The 12,871-nt window shown below is 40.8% G+C and overlaps 2 protein-coding genes across 3 annotated transcripts in view; one reads left to right on the plus strand and one right to left on the minus strand.

The window, feature by feature from the left end:
* Nucleotides 1–1,631: 1,631 nt before the first annotated feature.
* Nucleotides 1,632–5,838, plus strand: isl2a (ISL LIM homeobox 2a). The gene is made up of 6 exons (XM_030732178.1): nt 1,632–1,867; nt 2,292–2,481; nt 2,836–3,095; nt 3,465–3,751; nt 4,569–4,736; nt 5,175–5,838. Exons 1-6 carry the CDS (start codon nt 1,810–1,812, stop codon nt 5,289–5,291), a joined length of 1,080 nt encoding a protein of 359 aa, XP_030588038.1. The 5' UTR covers nt 1,632–1,809; the 3' UTR covers nt 5,292–5,838.
* Nucleotides 5,839–7,203: 1,365 nt separating this feature from the next.
* scaper (S-phase cyclin A-associated protein in the ER) overlaps nt 7,204–12,871 on the minus strand; it is a 60,886-nt gene continuing 55,218 nt past the window's right edge. For both annotated transcript variants that reach the window (XM_030731517.1, XM_030731516.1), the window contains 3 exons: nt 9,256–9,447; nt 8,196–8,244; nt 7,204–7,904 (listed from right to left, as the gene is read on the minus strand). In XM_030731517.1, the coding sequence (XP_030587377.1) occupies nt 7,807–7,904; nt 8,196–8,244; nt 9,256–9,447 (339 nt within the window). In that variant the 3' untranslated portion in view covers nt 7,204–7,806. The remainder of the gene's footprint in view (nt 7,905–8,195; nt 8,245–9,255; nt 9,448–12,871) is intronic.

The following is a 12,871-nucleotide window of genomic DNA, read 5'->3' on the forward strand; positions in this document are numbered from 1 at the left end:
GAAATTTTTATAAAAAATTATGTAATATTGCAGAGCTATATTCACATTTGATTCTTTGAAACAGTTGAGCCTCTTTGTTTGCAGTCTGAGAAATGAAGACCTGAATGAAATCTTTCCTGCACTCTTTTTCTTTCTTTCTTTTTTTTTTTAACACCAAATAGACACAACATTTAAACTATTTGCAACTAAATGGAATATCATAATTTCTTACAGGGCACCCCTCTGCTGGAATACACTGGATCCTGACATTCAGGCAAATGTTACAGATGACATGTAACATCAACCTAAACACTGCTGCCAACCAAGCATGCTCTTCATGGCAATGTCACTCCCTGATGACAGCAGTCTTCTCCAGCATCCTGAGCTCCAGGGACGTTAGAACGCCCAAGGCAGTGACCTGGCCACAGAAATCCCCATATTCCAACCAGGGGCGTGGCCACCAATGCCTTTAGACTGGATGAGCCCACTAATAGGATCAGAAGAAATGTAACTTTTCCTGTAATTTCCTGTGCACCCCCTGCCTTGTTCTTGTTTCTCCCTTCCTGTGCCATCCATTGATAAAATCCTGGGAATGTCCCTGATCCCAACCCGATCAGGAATGTAACAGGTCCAACCCAAGGAGGCCACACGCTGAACTGAGGATTCACTTTATGTGGCAGACAATACAAGACATCCCTAGGGGTCTCTTTGTCCATACTTCAAGGCTCAGAGCTGTTTTGACAGTCCAAGGGTTGACCTCAACATTATGTTCTGTTGGTTTTGATATTGCAGCTGATCGACATAAAAATGATCCCCTCCACCCTCCTTCTTTTTTTATTCCTTTAACAGCAAGCATAAGGCAATCTCTGTTTTTGATTAGGATGGAGGGATGTGTGGGGGCAAGTCAGAGAGGTGTGCCAGAGAGATGTGAAAACAGGAAAAAAATCTGTAGATGTGAATAACCTTCAATTACCTGAGGTCATTTTATTAAGGAAACCTTACAGGTTGCTATTATAGGACTTCTTTTCCACTCGAGCAAAAAATTCAAGTGCAAAGAAGTTCACAGCAATGAACAAGATTTATTTTTCAGTTCTGCAGCTGATTGGTGTTCAGCTGATATACATTTCGTCCAGCAGAGGGCTCTCTGCTGGTGTGAGTATTAGTTAGCTATGACAGTCACTTGAAGACAAGAAAAAAAAATTTACTGTGGTATTTACAAAAACAACTACAATTTAACCAAACAATAAGAATACGAAGACTATCAAGAAATAGCTTTAAAGCTTTCATTACACCTTAGATTAATAGCCTATCACGTTAAAGATATCATGCCTGCTTTAATAGAAAAAAATCTCAGCAGAAGTAAAAATGACAATTTCATAGGAGTGCAGGATATAAAGACTAAGGCCTATGTGCGCATTTTAAAGGAAAGGGATACTAAACAACCTCATTATGCATCTAAGTCACACTTCTTGAAAATGAAAATGAAAAATCACACACACACACACACACACACACACACACACACACACACACACACACACACACACACACACACACACACACACACACACACACACACACAAAACCAGCCCAAGAAGCCAATAGAACAGAAAGAGCAGGGGTCCTGGAGGAGATTTGCATGGCACCCTCTCCCCGGATCCACAGAGGTCCAGGTTTGCAGACGTCACTGGTCGATGATCTTTGTTTTCTCTCCACCTCTCGGAGGAGGAATACAAGTTTATCATTCAGCCCGGGACGGGACGGTCTCCTCTGCCCCTCTCCTCCTCTTCTTCCTCCGTCTGTCGGCTTGCACTCGGCTATTTTTCCTGTATGGTGGATATTCTGCTCAACACTTCTTTCTTGGATGATATGGGGGATCATTCAAAAAGTAAGATAATTCTTTCTACTTCCCTTTCTATTTCTGTGGCTTTCATTTGGACTTTTATGTCATTGGCGGGGTTTAGACGCCTGGATTTGATGATTAATTTTCAAGGCTTGCAGAAATCCCGAAAATTTTCCAAGAGATCCCTCCACAAATCCTATTCGTGCAACACCTTTAACATAACTTGGCTGTGTAAAACATGTGTGTGTGGTGTTCATGTCTTTAAACCCATGTCGTTACGCTCGGGGATATTTTTAGCTCCTGCGGCCTAATTATAATAATTCAGCAATATTCTTAGAATGGACCTGCAAGCTTGTTGTGATGTGTACGCAACAGTTTCTCTCCTTTAAGCTGTGCGTGGGTTTAAAGGGATGTCGTGAGGATTAAAAGAGCACATACGATCTTGCATTATCGTATTCCCACTTCACAGAGAAGTCGGGAATCGCAATGTGTGTGGGCTGTGGAAGTCAGATACACGACCAGTATATCCTGAGAGTGTCCCCGGACCTGGAGTGGCACGCAGCCTGCCTCAAGTGTGCAGAGTGCAACCAGCATCTGGACGAGACCTGCACTTGCTTCGTCCGAGACGGAAAGACTTACTGTAAAAGAGATTATGCAAGGTAGTAACTCAGCAGAGTTTTCTGCTTGTCTAAAAAAATTTTTTTAGAAGTCCTGAAAAATACAAATTGAGCAAAAATATCGAGGTAAACGAGGTAAAATGATATCCCCATAATGATGGGCTATATTAATTGTGAATGCGCACAGTAATTAAAGCGCAGACTACAATCAGATTTGAGTTACAGACAGGGCTTAAAATTATTTTCCCTGTGATTATTAAACGAATTAAGTATTTGTGCTTGTTTTGGTGGGATCATGGAGTGAGATCAGCATCAGATTTGTTTAAGTCGAAATAAATAAGAAATAAATAAATAAAATAATGCATGGGACCAACGAATCTCCGTGATCCTCTGCAGGTTATTTGGCATCAAATGTGCAAAGTGTAACATGGGCTTCTGTAGCAGCGACCTGGTGATGAGAGCCCGGGACAATGTGTATCACATGGAGTGTTTTCGGTGCTCCGTGTGCAGCCGACACCTCCTGCCGGGAGACGAGTTCTCCCTACGGGACGATGAGCTGCTGTGCCGGGCGGACCACGGCTTGATGATGGAGCGGGCCTCTGCAGGGAGCCCGCTGAGCCCGGGGAACATTCACACCAGACCGTTACACATCTCAGGTACCAGCTGGATTATCATTCACATACTAGGGGGGAAAGGCCATTATTTATTTTTTTTTATTTAATATTATTATTGTTATTATTATTATTATTATTATTATTATTATTATTTGTAGGCCACACATTACCCTGTTTGTCTAGAATATTTATTGGCATGCTGAATCAAAGATTTATAATTCAGTATTTGATTTTTATAATAGGCCTACACATTTACATCGGTTGTGTTGATGGCGTTAATGTAATTTCATTGGCTGTAGATAATTGTAATAAGCCCTGGGATATTTGTTTTTTAAAGACTTGTTTAGTTTTTCCTCTTTAAGTAAATCGTTCAGTTATTTAACTTAGCGTTTCAATTTTTCGTCTCCTTAGACCCAGTTTCGGTCCGGCACCCTCCACATCACAGGAACCATGTCCACAAACAGTCCGAGAAGACCACCAGAGTGCGGACAGTGCTCAACGAGAAGCAGCTCCACACACTGCGGACCTGCTACAACGCCAACCCGAGACCGGACGCTCTGATGAAGGAGCAGCTGGTGGAGATGACCGGCCTGAGCCCGAGGGTGATCCGTGTCTGGTTTCAGAACAAGCGCTGCAAAGACAAGAAGAAGTCCATCCTGATGAAACAGCTTCAGCAGCAGCAACACAGCGACAAAACCGTGAGTAAACAAGTTCACCGGAAAAAAATATTTCCAGTTACGCAAATCCAGTGCTTCATCATGTGCAACACCTGCCAACACACGTGTTTTGTTACTACTGCGCAGTAGCTCATCACGGCAATTTTCATATAAAATAGGCCAATTGAACCCCAGCGACAAAATGACAAGGCAGGCCAAATGCTTATGAATAATGGATAAGAATAATAAACAAATAGAAACGCAGTTAAAACAATGACAAAAAAGAAAAAAAAAACACAAATGAAATCACATGTTAGAGAAAGCTATTTGAGACTTTAAAACTACTTTTTTGTTCGTATCTTAAATTTCAGTGACAAATCAGAGCATAATTGTAAATTTAAGCTACTGAATAAAAATTACATATATATGTTTTATTATTAAAAAGACTAGCGCGGAAATGGTTGTCCCACAGGTTAAAAATGTTATTACGCATTTTTTTTCTTTAACAATTTACCTTTGTGATGGATAAATAGATAAAATAATAAGATAGTGGTTATTACCTCAAATTTTAGTTTTCTATCAAAATGTGTTGGGATAGATTGTATTTTATCATTTCTATTACATTTTTTTAACTATTTATTTATTTGAGTGCGGTATCAGCCATTCTTCCTGCCACACACCCAAGGAAACATTACATAATAATGCAAAACACCACAAGGCAAATAAACCAATAATGCAAAAACATTAAGATAGTAGGAGTTCATTTGGTTAAACAGCACACTGTCTTTTATCCTCGCTTTATCCATCTGCTGGCTGACGCATATTTGAATGAACTGAGTGTTTTTAATCCCTCCTGTAGAATCTGCAGGGCCTGACAGGCACACCTCTGGTGGCAGGCAGTCCTATCCGGCACGATAACACCGTGCAGGGGAATCCTGTGGAGGTGCAATCCTACCAGCCTCCGTGGAAAACCCTCAGCGACTTCGCCCTACAGACTGATCTTGACCAGCCTGCTTTCCAACAACTGGTGGGATTGCATGTCATAAATTATATTAAAATACTGAAATAACATTAAGGGTGTTTCTTACATGTATATGCGCGGAGAGGGAGAAAGACTTTTAAAATTCACTGTTTATTCGACTTTATTCATCTGATTCGCAACATTTAAGCCGAAATTGCAGCTTTTGTGCCACATCCTCAACACTAGTAGGCCACACATTACAGTCACTTGATATGCTGCTCAACATATCAATGATGGGATTTCTTGAGATTGATAGAGGAATGAGTTCTAGGCCTCGGTTTTAAATGGATGAATGTTAAAAAACAAAACAAAACAACAACAAAAAAGAATAAAAAATTCGCATTATCTATTTGAAAGCTATATTCACACATGTCGAAGTCTCCCTAACGTGGTCTTGTTAAAAACATAAAACATTCATCATATTTCTCTGCTCCTCCCCGGCAGGTGTCTTTCTCTGAGGCGGGCTCTCTGGGAAACTCCTCGGGTAGTGATGTGACCTCTCTGTCGTCTCAGCTGCCGGACACTCCGAACAGTATGGTGCCGAGTCCCGTGGACACGTGAGGAGGAACCGGGCTCAGCTGGAGGCACAGAACTCTCATCCGTGTCAAGGAATGCGCAAAGAACCCCAGTGACATTCAATGAAGAACGAATAAGGGAACCAGGATGGATTTTGCTGGAGGATCATATCATTCAAGTCCCAGTTGGAGGATTTGAGGTCATCTAGGTACTTTATCTCACTCTCCTGCCCCATGACACGTCAGCAGGACGCACAGCTATTGATGGACATTCTGGGTTTCGCGCTATGGGGACGCCTTGCCTCCACGTTGCCAACACCTGAACTGAACCGGAATATATGGTGGGATTTAAACGCGCGAGCCTGCTCTGGACGTCTGAACGTTAATGCTTACAGTATGATTTAAAGGGGGAAAAAATGCAAGTTGTGTAGATGTGCATGATTTCTAAGTTTCACTATTGACTCCTGTAAATTATTGAAACAGATATGAGAGAGATGCGCGCTGCTCGCGGCTTCTCCAGAAAATAAGTTATTATTATTTATTATGAAGACAGACATGGCTGGACTTAACAATAAAACGATTGATTATTGCATGCAAAATCCATTTGTTCCATAAACCTTCACAAGGATTTTAATTATGGTCAGTAAAAATAAATCAGTTTTATGGGAAATGACAGGCGCATCTGCTGCTTATAAAGCGTGACTTTGATTGATATGGGGAAGCTCACCAGTTTAGAAACATTCAGCAAAAACTCATGCAAAACATGCGCTCCTTCAGCCAATTCAATCTCTCTGTTTTACATGTGTTCGGGCTTCTATAGCTGCAAGCGCCGACACTCCGAGGCAGGAGCCTGCAAACCTGAATCTGTTTATATTTAGGTCCGCTGCATTTCCGCGCCAAGTGGATCAGTGACTGATAGTCGACAATATATTATAAAATATTTGGCATATGCATTACGGTTCACCGAGTCAGACACAAAAGGCTGCGGCTTTCTTAATTTGTCTGGATGTGTTTTTATGGCTTTGAATGTTTACACTCGCTGTATGAGTATTATTATGCTCCCCTTTAGCCTGGGGCTGTTTTTATGGCAAATCATTTGTAAAGTTGTGTTCCAGTTATGGTGATAAAACGATAAAAATCGGCCCCTTTAAAAAAAAAAAAAAAAAAAAAGTGTTACTACCATCTAAGGCCCATGGTTAGGCTACGAGTCTAGACAAGACGACAGGCTTAGGCGGCCCCTTATCTACATCTGGCATCACCTGCAAAGGACACGGTGAATGGACCCACAACAAAACGCGCAGCGGTGAGGGGACTCCCAGCCCGCGGACGTATCCTAGCGTGTCTCGAGTTTATTTTCATTCCAGTAGGAATCCTGAGCGACAAATAGCCGCTGGACAAGAGAGCAGGCAGGTCAACCCGCGCCTGGCATATTATTCCCCAACAATTTGTTGGGGAGGATCGCTCGTTTATTGGTGAAGGAAACGGGGTCTGATTGAAATTAAAAATCCTGTTAAGACATTAAGACATGCTGATAAATATTTCAACGTGGCAAAGCAGTGATAATTTATTTAATAATAATTAAAATGTTAATGCTACAGGGCTCTGGAATGATGAGCATACTATCCCAGAATTTTAAAAATGATGATTTTATAACTGATCAGGACGTTACATTTTAAACACACCTCAAAATTTCACTATCAACACTGCTCCCAAATGGAAATGGGGTAAGCTGGAAGCAGCTAGATCCTAAAACTATATACAGCTAAACCAGTTTATATGTATCATGTTTCTTCAGCAATACAATAGCCAATGAAATCATAAACCAAATTGCATATCTTCATTATTCAACTCATTACAAAGCCAAATTAGCGTGGACATCATGGAGCTTAAGTGAAATTTAACAATTTGCTCATTCCACACAGGAAAGTAAAAAAAAAAACGGGGAGAATGACACAACATAATCATATATTTTTATTTTAGATTACAAACTCAATAAATTATATTAATTTGAAAATGCCTCCTAACAAAGAGTGAACAGAGAAAAAATGTGAACTTGAGAAATATAACAACGCATATCAGAAATCAAGGCAAAGGTATTTTAACTGGCATTATGTAGACTAGAGAACATTTCTGGTAATTCACATTCAATCAAATAACACACAGTATAGAAGAAAACATTTGGCAAATTATATTACAGTATAAGTAAATACGTCACGTTTAGATCTTCACTGCTGTCAGAATGTACGCATTACTATTTACAAAAGGAACAAACAGAAGTAAATGGCTTATTTAGACATTAAATGAAGTAGTTGTGTGCATGTTCTCACTGAAATAAGACATTTTGTGCAAATTCCTCTTAGGCATCAAAATGATTTTCAAGAAATCAAAAGAGATGCACGAATATACAACAAGGCTTTCTTGAAAATATTTGACAACGTTTGAAGAGCATATCATTTATTCATGTGCAAAAAAACCCCAAACAAAAATCTGAAAACATCTCCATATGTTAGTGTCTTTTTTTGATGATTATACAGTGCTTTGTCAGTAGGTCTGCAACTCCATCAGTCCTCCTGCTTTGTGAGGAAAAACTGCAGGGCTGAATCCCACTGATCTCTTGGAAAGCGGTTGGGCAGTTCACAGTAATCCAGTGGCTGAGAAACTGTACATACAGAAAAGAACAGCTATATTATATCAGCTCTCCAGCAGAAATCCTTAAACCTTCTAAAACCCAGAGTAGAATTTCACAAAAACAAGTGGGTGGTGAAATTCTTCATGAACGTTTTTTTTTTTGTTTTTTTAAATCCTTTAAAAAGTACATAATAAAAAAGACCAAACTAATTACAGAATTATGAGGCAATAATTTTAAACCACCCCTTCAAATTAAAATATTTCTACACAACTAATATTAAGTTTATTGCTTTCATTTAATGAACTGAACAAAACAACTCACCCATTTTACTTGGTTTATTGTCTGACTCCTTCTCGTCTGCAGCACAATCCTAAAAAAATTAATAAGCTTTAGTATCATCATACAGTGTGCTGCAGATTACATAATACCAGTAATGTCTGAATGAATTAAAATTGCTAGCTTCCAGCCAAAAAGATAACACATTCAGAAATCTCATTGGGATTTACTCAGTAAACTAAACCACTCTGGATTAAATTGTACCACCTGGAGGAATGTTCCTGAGGTTAACACAGAGACGAGGGCAGCGGGGCGAGACGCCATGCATTATTGCTTTGTTTGAAAGACATGACAATAGCTTGTCTCCCTTTGAATGGAAGTTAATCTGTGTCTAAACAGTGGAGCTTGCAGAGTGGTGAGGGGCTTGTTGTCAGGGAGGAAGATGAAGGAGACAAGCTGTTTACTGGGAGTTGAACCAGTGGCAGGTAAATCCAGTGTGAAGGAAACCGTTTATCTTTGTAAAGCCCGGCCTGTTACTGATTCGCCAGGGCCTGGGTGAGCGGTCGTCAATCAGGTGATGCACAGAGGCTTCCATATGGTGTGAGTGAAATTAACTGAGTGTGGATATTTTATTTAGAAGACTGGACTCATAAAATCAAACAGGAGTATATATTTATAATATTTGTTTTTCCACATTTGTGCAAATTTCCCATCTACAAGAAATCAAAATAGATGCACTGATACAAAACAGGGCTTCAATTTTTGTGTGTGTGTTGTTTTAACATTCAACACAGTTTGAAGAACGTATCAGTCATACAGTGCTTGGCCATTAAGTCTGCAACTGCATCAGGAATGTATGTTACATCTTGGAATATATATATATATATATATATATATATATATATATATATATATATATATATATATATATATATATATATATATATATATATATATATATATATATATATATATATATATTCCAACACAAAAATATTGACCTTGAAGCATGTTTTTATTTTGACTCCACATGCTTTTTTTTGTCTTGGCGAAAATAACTGTTTTATAATGCGCAGTACAGGTATGACCATGTTTCTATATTTACCTGAATGAATCTGGCCAGCAGCACACAGCTCATCTCCTGCTGCAGGATGACCTTGTTCTCAGGGTTGTTGTAGCAGGCCGAGATGAGCGAGGGAAAGAGTACTCTGATGAGGTGTGGGTGGCTAAAGTACTGGAAGGGCAGCTGACACAGTTTCTGCAATACGCTGGGCTGGCGGCCAGATTGCACTATCACCTGGAACACACAGGGAGCGAGCCTAGTCAGTCACCGAGCCAGTCAGTGGCACTGCTGGTTGTAAATCAGCGCCCTGTACCCCTCCCACATGTAAATCTGCCACTAAAAACAACACACCAACAGCCATTAGGAGGAGACCTGGGGGGCACAGCCTCCCATGACACAATCACAGGCTATAAAACACAATGATGGGATGTTTTGTTGCAAAATGGTTATAAGCAGAGCTGCTGGAACATGCAACAGGGAAAATGAGAAATGTGAGCTGATGCTGTCATTAGTGACTAAAGCTTCACTTTCTAGTTTCGTTTTAAGGTCTTTCAGCAACACGAAAGCAGGAGTGAATCAGTGAAGGAGTGAAGCTCAGGTTGAGAGGGCATTAACAGGGCAACAAGGGTATGAAGGGGTGGGGTTGCGTGTGAAAGGCAGGGTGAGCAAACCTCTACCAACAGCGTAGCCACCCCCACTTTAAGAAATGAGCAATACCATTAATGGCATTTTCACCCCGCCGACATCCTGCTCTCCATCACAGCCCGTCAATCTTACATCCGGACCTCCAGTATTAAAACCAAATCACTAGCAGCCTCATTTGATTTGAAAGGTGGCTGCTGCAAAGAGAGGGGTCTCCGCCTAATGCTCTGGTCAGTGCCCCTGAGCTTGAGAGGACCATCAGCACACGGCCAAGAGCCGGGAGGTCAACATGTTAAATCCTGGCTGAAAAACATGACGCGCTGCTTTACAGGTACAGACTCCACACCAATGCAAACCAGAAGGGCAAGGAGAGGTCCACAAGTCACAGTGACATAAATTCACAAGATTTACAAGATTTTAAAAATACTCTCTGTAATACTCTTCCATTGGTTTCTCCTTTGATAATGCACTTTGAGTTCGAGCAGCAGGATAAACAAAGCGATAATTCATTGCTTTTATCTGTTCAAGGTGAAGGTTCTCAGAGCTGGCCTGTACAGCGGAGTTCAAGGGGACACAAAACAGTGTCATTTCCCATCATCATTTGTTTAAAGAATCCATATGGACAGTCTGAACTTTAAGGTAATACAAGTCCTTGAAAAGGGCAGAAACAGTGAATTTGTCAACCTGAAATGTAAGTACTAAGAGAACATGCAAATCATTTGTGCCCTGGTGTGTATTACTTCATTGCTGAAAACATTCTCCCAGCATGTGCAACACTTTCCAGTCTCACAGTATTTTATTTTATTTTATTTTTTGAGGAATTTAAAAGACAGGCTCTGGTTGTTTTTACATGTACAGCTGCTTATTTTCACAGCAATGTAGATTTCGCATTTTCTTGCTACTTTTTCCATTAATGCCTAAATCATCATATTTTATCGTTCCTGTTGCAATGCTGCCCTAAGATAAAACTGGAAATGAAGGCGTGTAAATTTATGCAGTCGATTTTTATCTGACAGCCAAAACTATGATTATGCAAAAGCTAAAGTATCTCTTCATTCTTGTATATTACTGCAGAGCATTCATGTTGGGGTATCATAATTTAACACCACAGCAAGTACTGGATGTTTGAGTTGGAGCTCTAAGGTGATCCAACCCACAAATCACCCAGGGATCTCATAATCCTGCACTATGCACAATTCCATCTTCAGCTGCCTAAACAAATTGTCCACCTTCAAGTGCCTGACGCAGAAAGGCATAAAACACAGCCTGGTGGCAGCAAGAGTCTGGATGTAAAAACAGAGTCGCCTGCCAACTTTCCGCACCTCTACCAGGTGAAGCGCGGCACCGGAGTCTGGAATGGCTTCCAGCTAAAGATTATGCTGTAGCATTGCTGAAGTATCTCCAGGGCAGAGCTCGACGTCATAAAACTAACAACAAGCATGTGAATCCGTGCGTCTGGTCCACGTATAATCCAGGCCCTGTAAAAAGTCAAGTGTCTTGGCTGCTCTGTTCTTTAAGTTCAGAGACATGACCTTTTTTTTCCCCCCCCCCCTTTTTATGACACTTCCATTACATAACTTCCTCACTGTTCACAGTGACAACAAAGAGTGTGTAAAGTTAATGTTCTGAAACAAAACAAATTCCTGGGAAAAAGGCAGCGTCAAAGCTGAAACCAGAGTTAAAGCAGAGAAGGAAAAAAAAAAAGTTAATCATACAGCCTCACAATAAAGCACAATTCTCAAATAACAAATAGCCTCTATGGATGAGTTTGCAACATATGATGGTATTTATTTCTGATTGATTACATTTGTAATGTACCAACTGCTGATGCATAGAGGCATTTCCATTCATTGCTGTGTCTGGACAGCCCAAAACACCTCAGGAGGAACCAGAGCGGGGTCATATATCTGACACTTAAAGCCACAATATAAACCAGATTCAGTGGAACTCCTTGACTGATAAGACAAGCAGCACAACAGCCCGCATAAAGCAAAGTTTCTCAAATAAGTGTTTAGTGCTTTTTTACAACAGTTAGAATGGTTTATTGGGACGTACGCGGGATGCTGTGTAAACTTCCTTTGGACAATTGGACGCTAGCCGCAGACACTGACAAAGGCACTCCAACTTGACGTTTAAGGTAACTGTCAGTCCTTTCAAAAACAATCTCACTGTTTGCACAAAAAAAGGTTAATTACTCTTTATTAAGAGTTGCCGCTGTCATCCTGTCCCAGATCTAACAATGATAATTCTACACTGAAACTAGCCTGACAACAGTGTTACAGACAGATGGACACTCCTCACTGAAAGGTCTGCAGGAATAAAAACGTCCTCAGCTTCATTTAAAATCAGTTGGACCCGTGTTTCACCCTCAGAGGTGGGTGTAAATCATCTACTAAGCTAACAATCGGGCACTCTTCTGCCAGTTAGTGGAGTGTGTGCATGTCTGTGTTTCTCTGCCTCTGTTTACTCTGCTGGGTGATACAGAGTGTGCATTTCCCGCTGCTGGCTCCCCATGGTCTGCACGAGCTGCACTTACCCTGCAGGCAGTAAGGGCTTGGTTGTCTTGGCAGTAATGGACTGCTGAAGGAAGAGTTTCAACATCAGGTTAACAGGAATTACAGGCCTAAAGCTTGGTTTGGGCCTGCGGGGCAGAGGAAACGCCCTTAAAGAGAATGGGAAGAAGAGGACTGACCCCACAGATAATGATGAGCTCAGGAAACGTGTGAGAATTTCAGTCTAGAGATGATCCGTAGCTCACGTAATGGTTACTGGTACAAACGCAACAGTTGATTAAATATAAGCGCAGAGGAGCCAGCCACTCTCAGATGCTTGTACAGTGAAATAACCATACAGTACTTAAAATTAGAACTGCTGTGTGTGTGTTATGCCATTACTTGTGTGTGGCTTACTTTGCTTGCGTGTGTGGGGCAATTTTCCATGTGCTGTATTCTTAAGACTTCCACACTCTAAAATTGCATTTACCTTTCTAAAAGGCAAGCAAGAGTCAGGTGGGTTA

This window comes from Archocentrus centrarchus, chromosome 6 (genome assembly GCF_007364275.1).
Source record: "Archocentrus centrarchus isolate MPI-CPG fArcCen1 chromosome 6, fArcCen1, whole genome shotgun sequence".
In the NCBI taxonomy this organism is placed as follows: domain Eukaryota; kingdom Metazoa; phylum Chordata; class Actinopteri; order Cichliformes; family Cichlidae; genus Archocentrus; species Archocentrus centrarchus.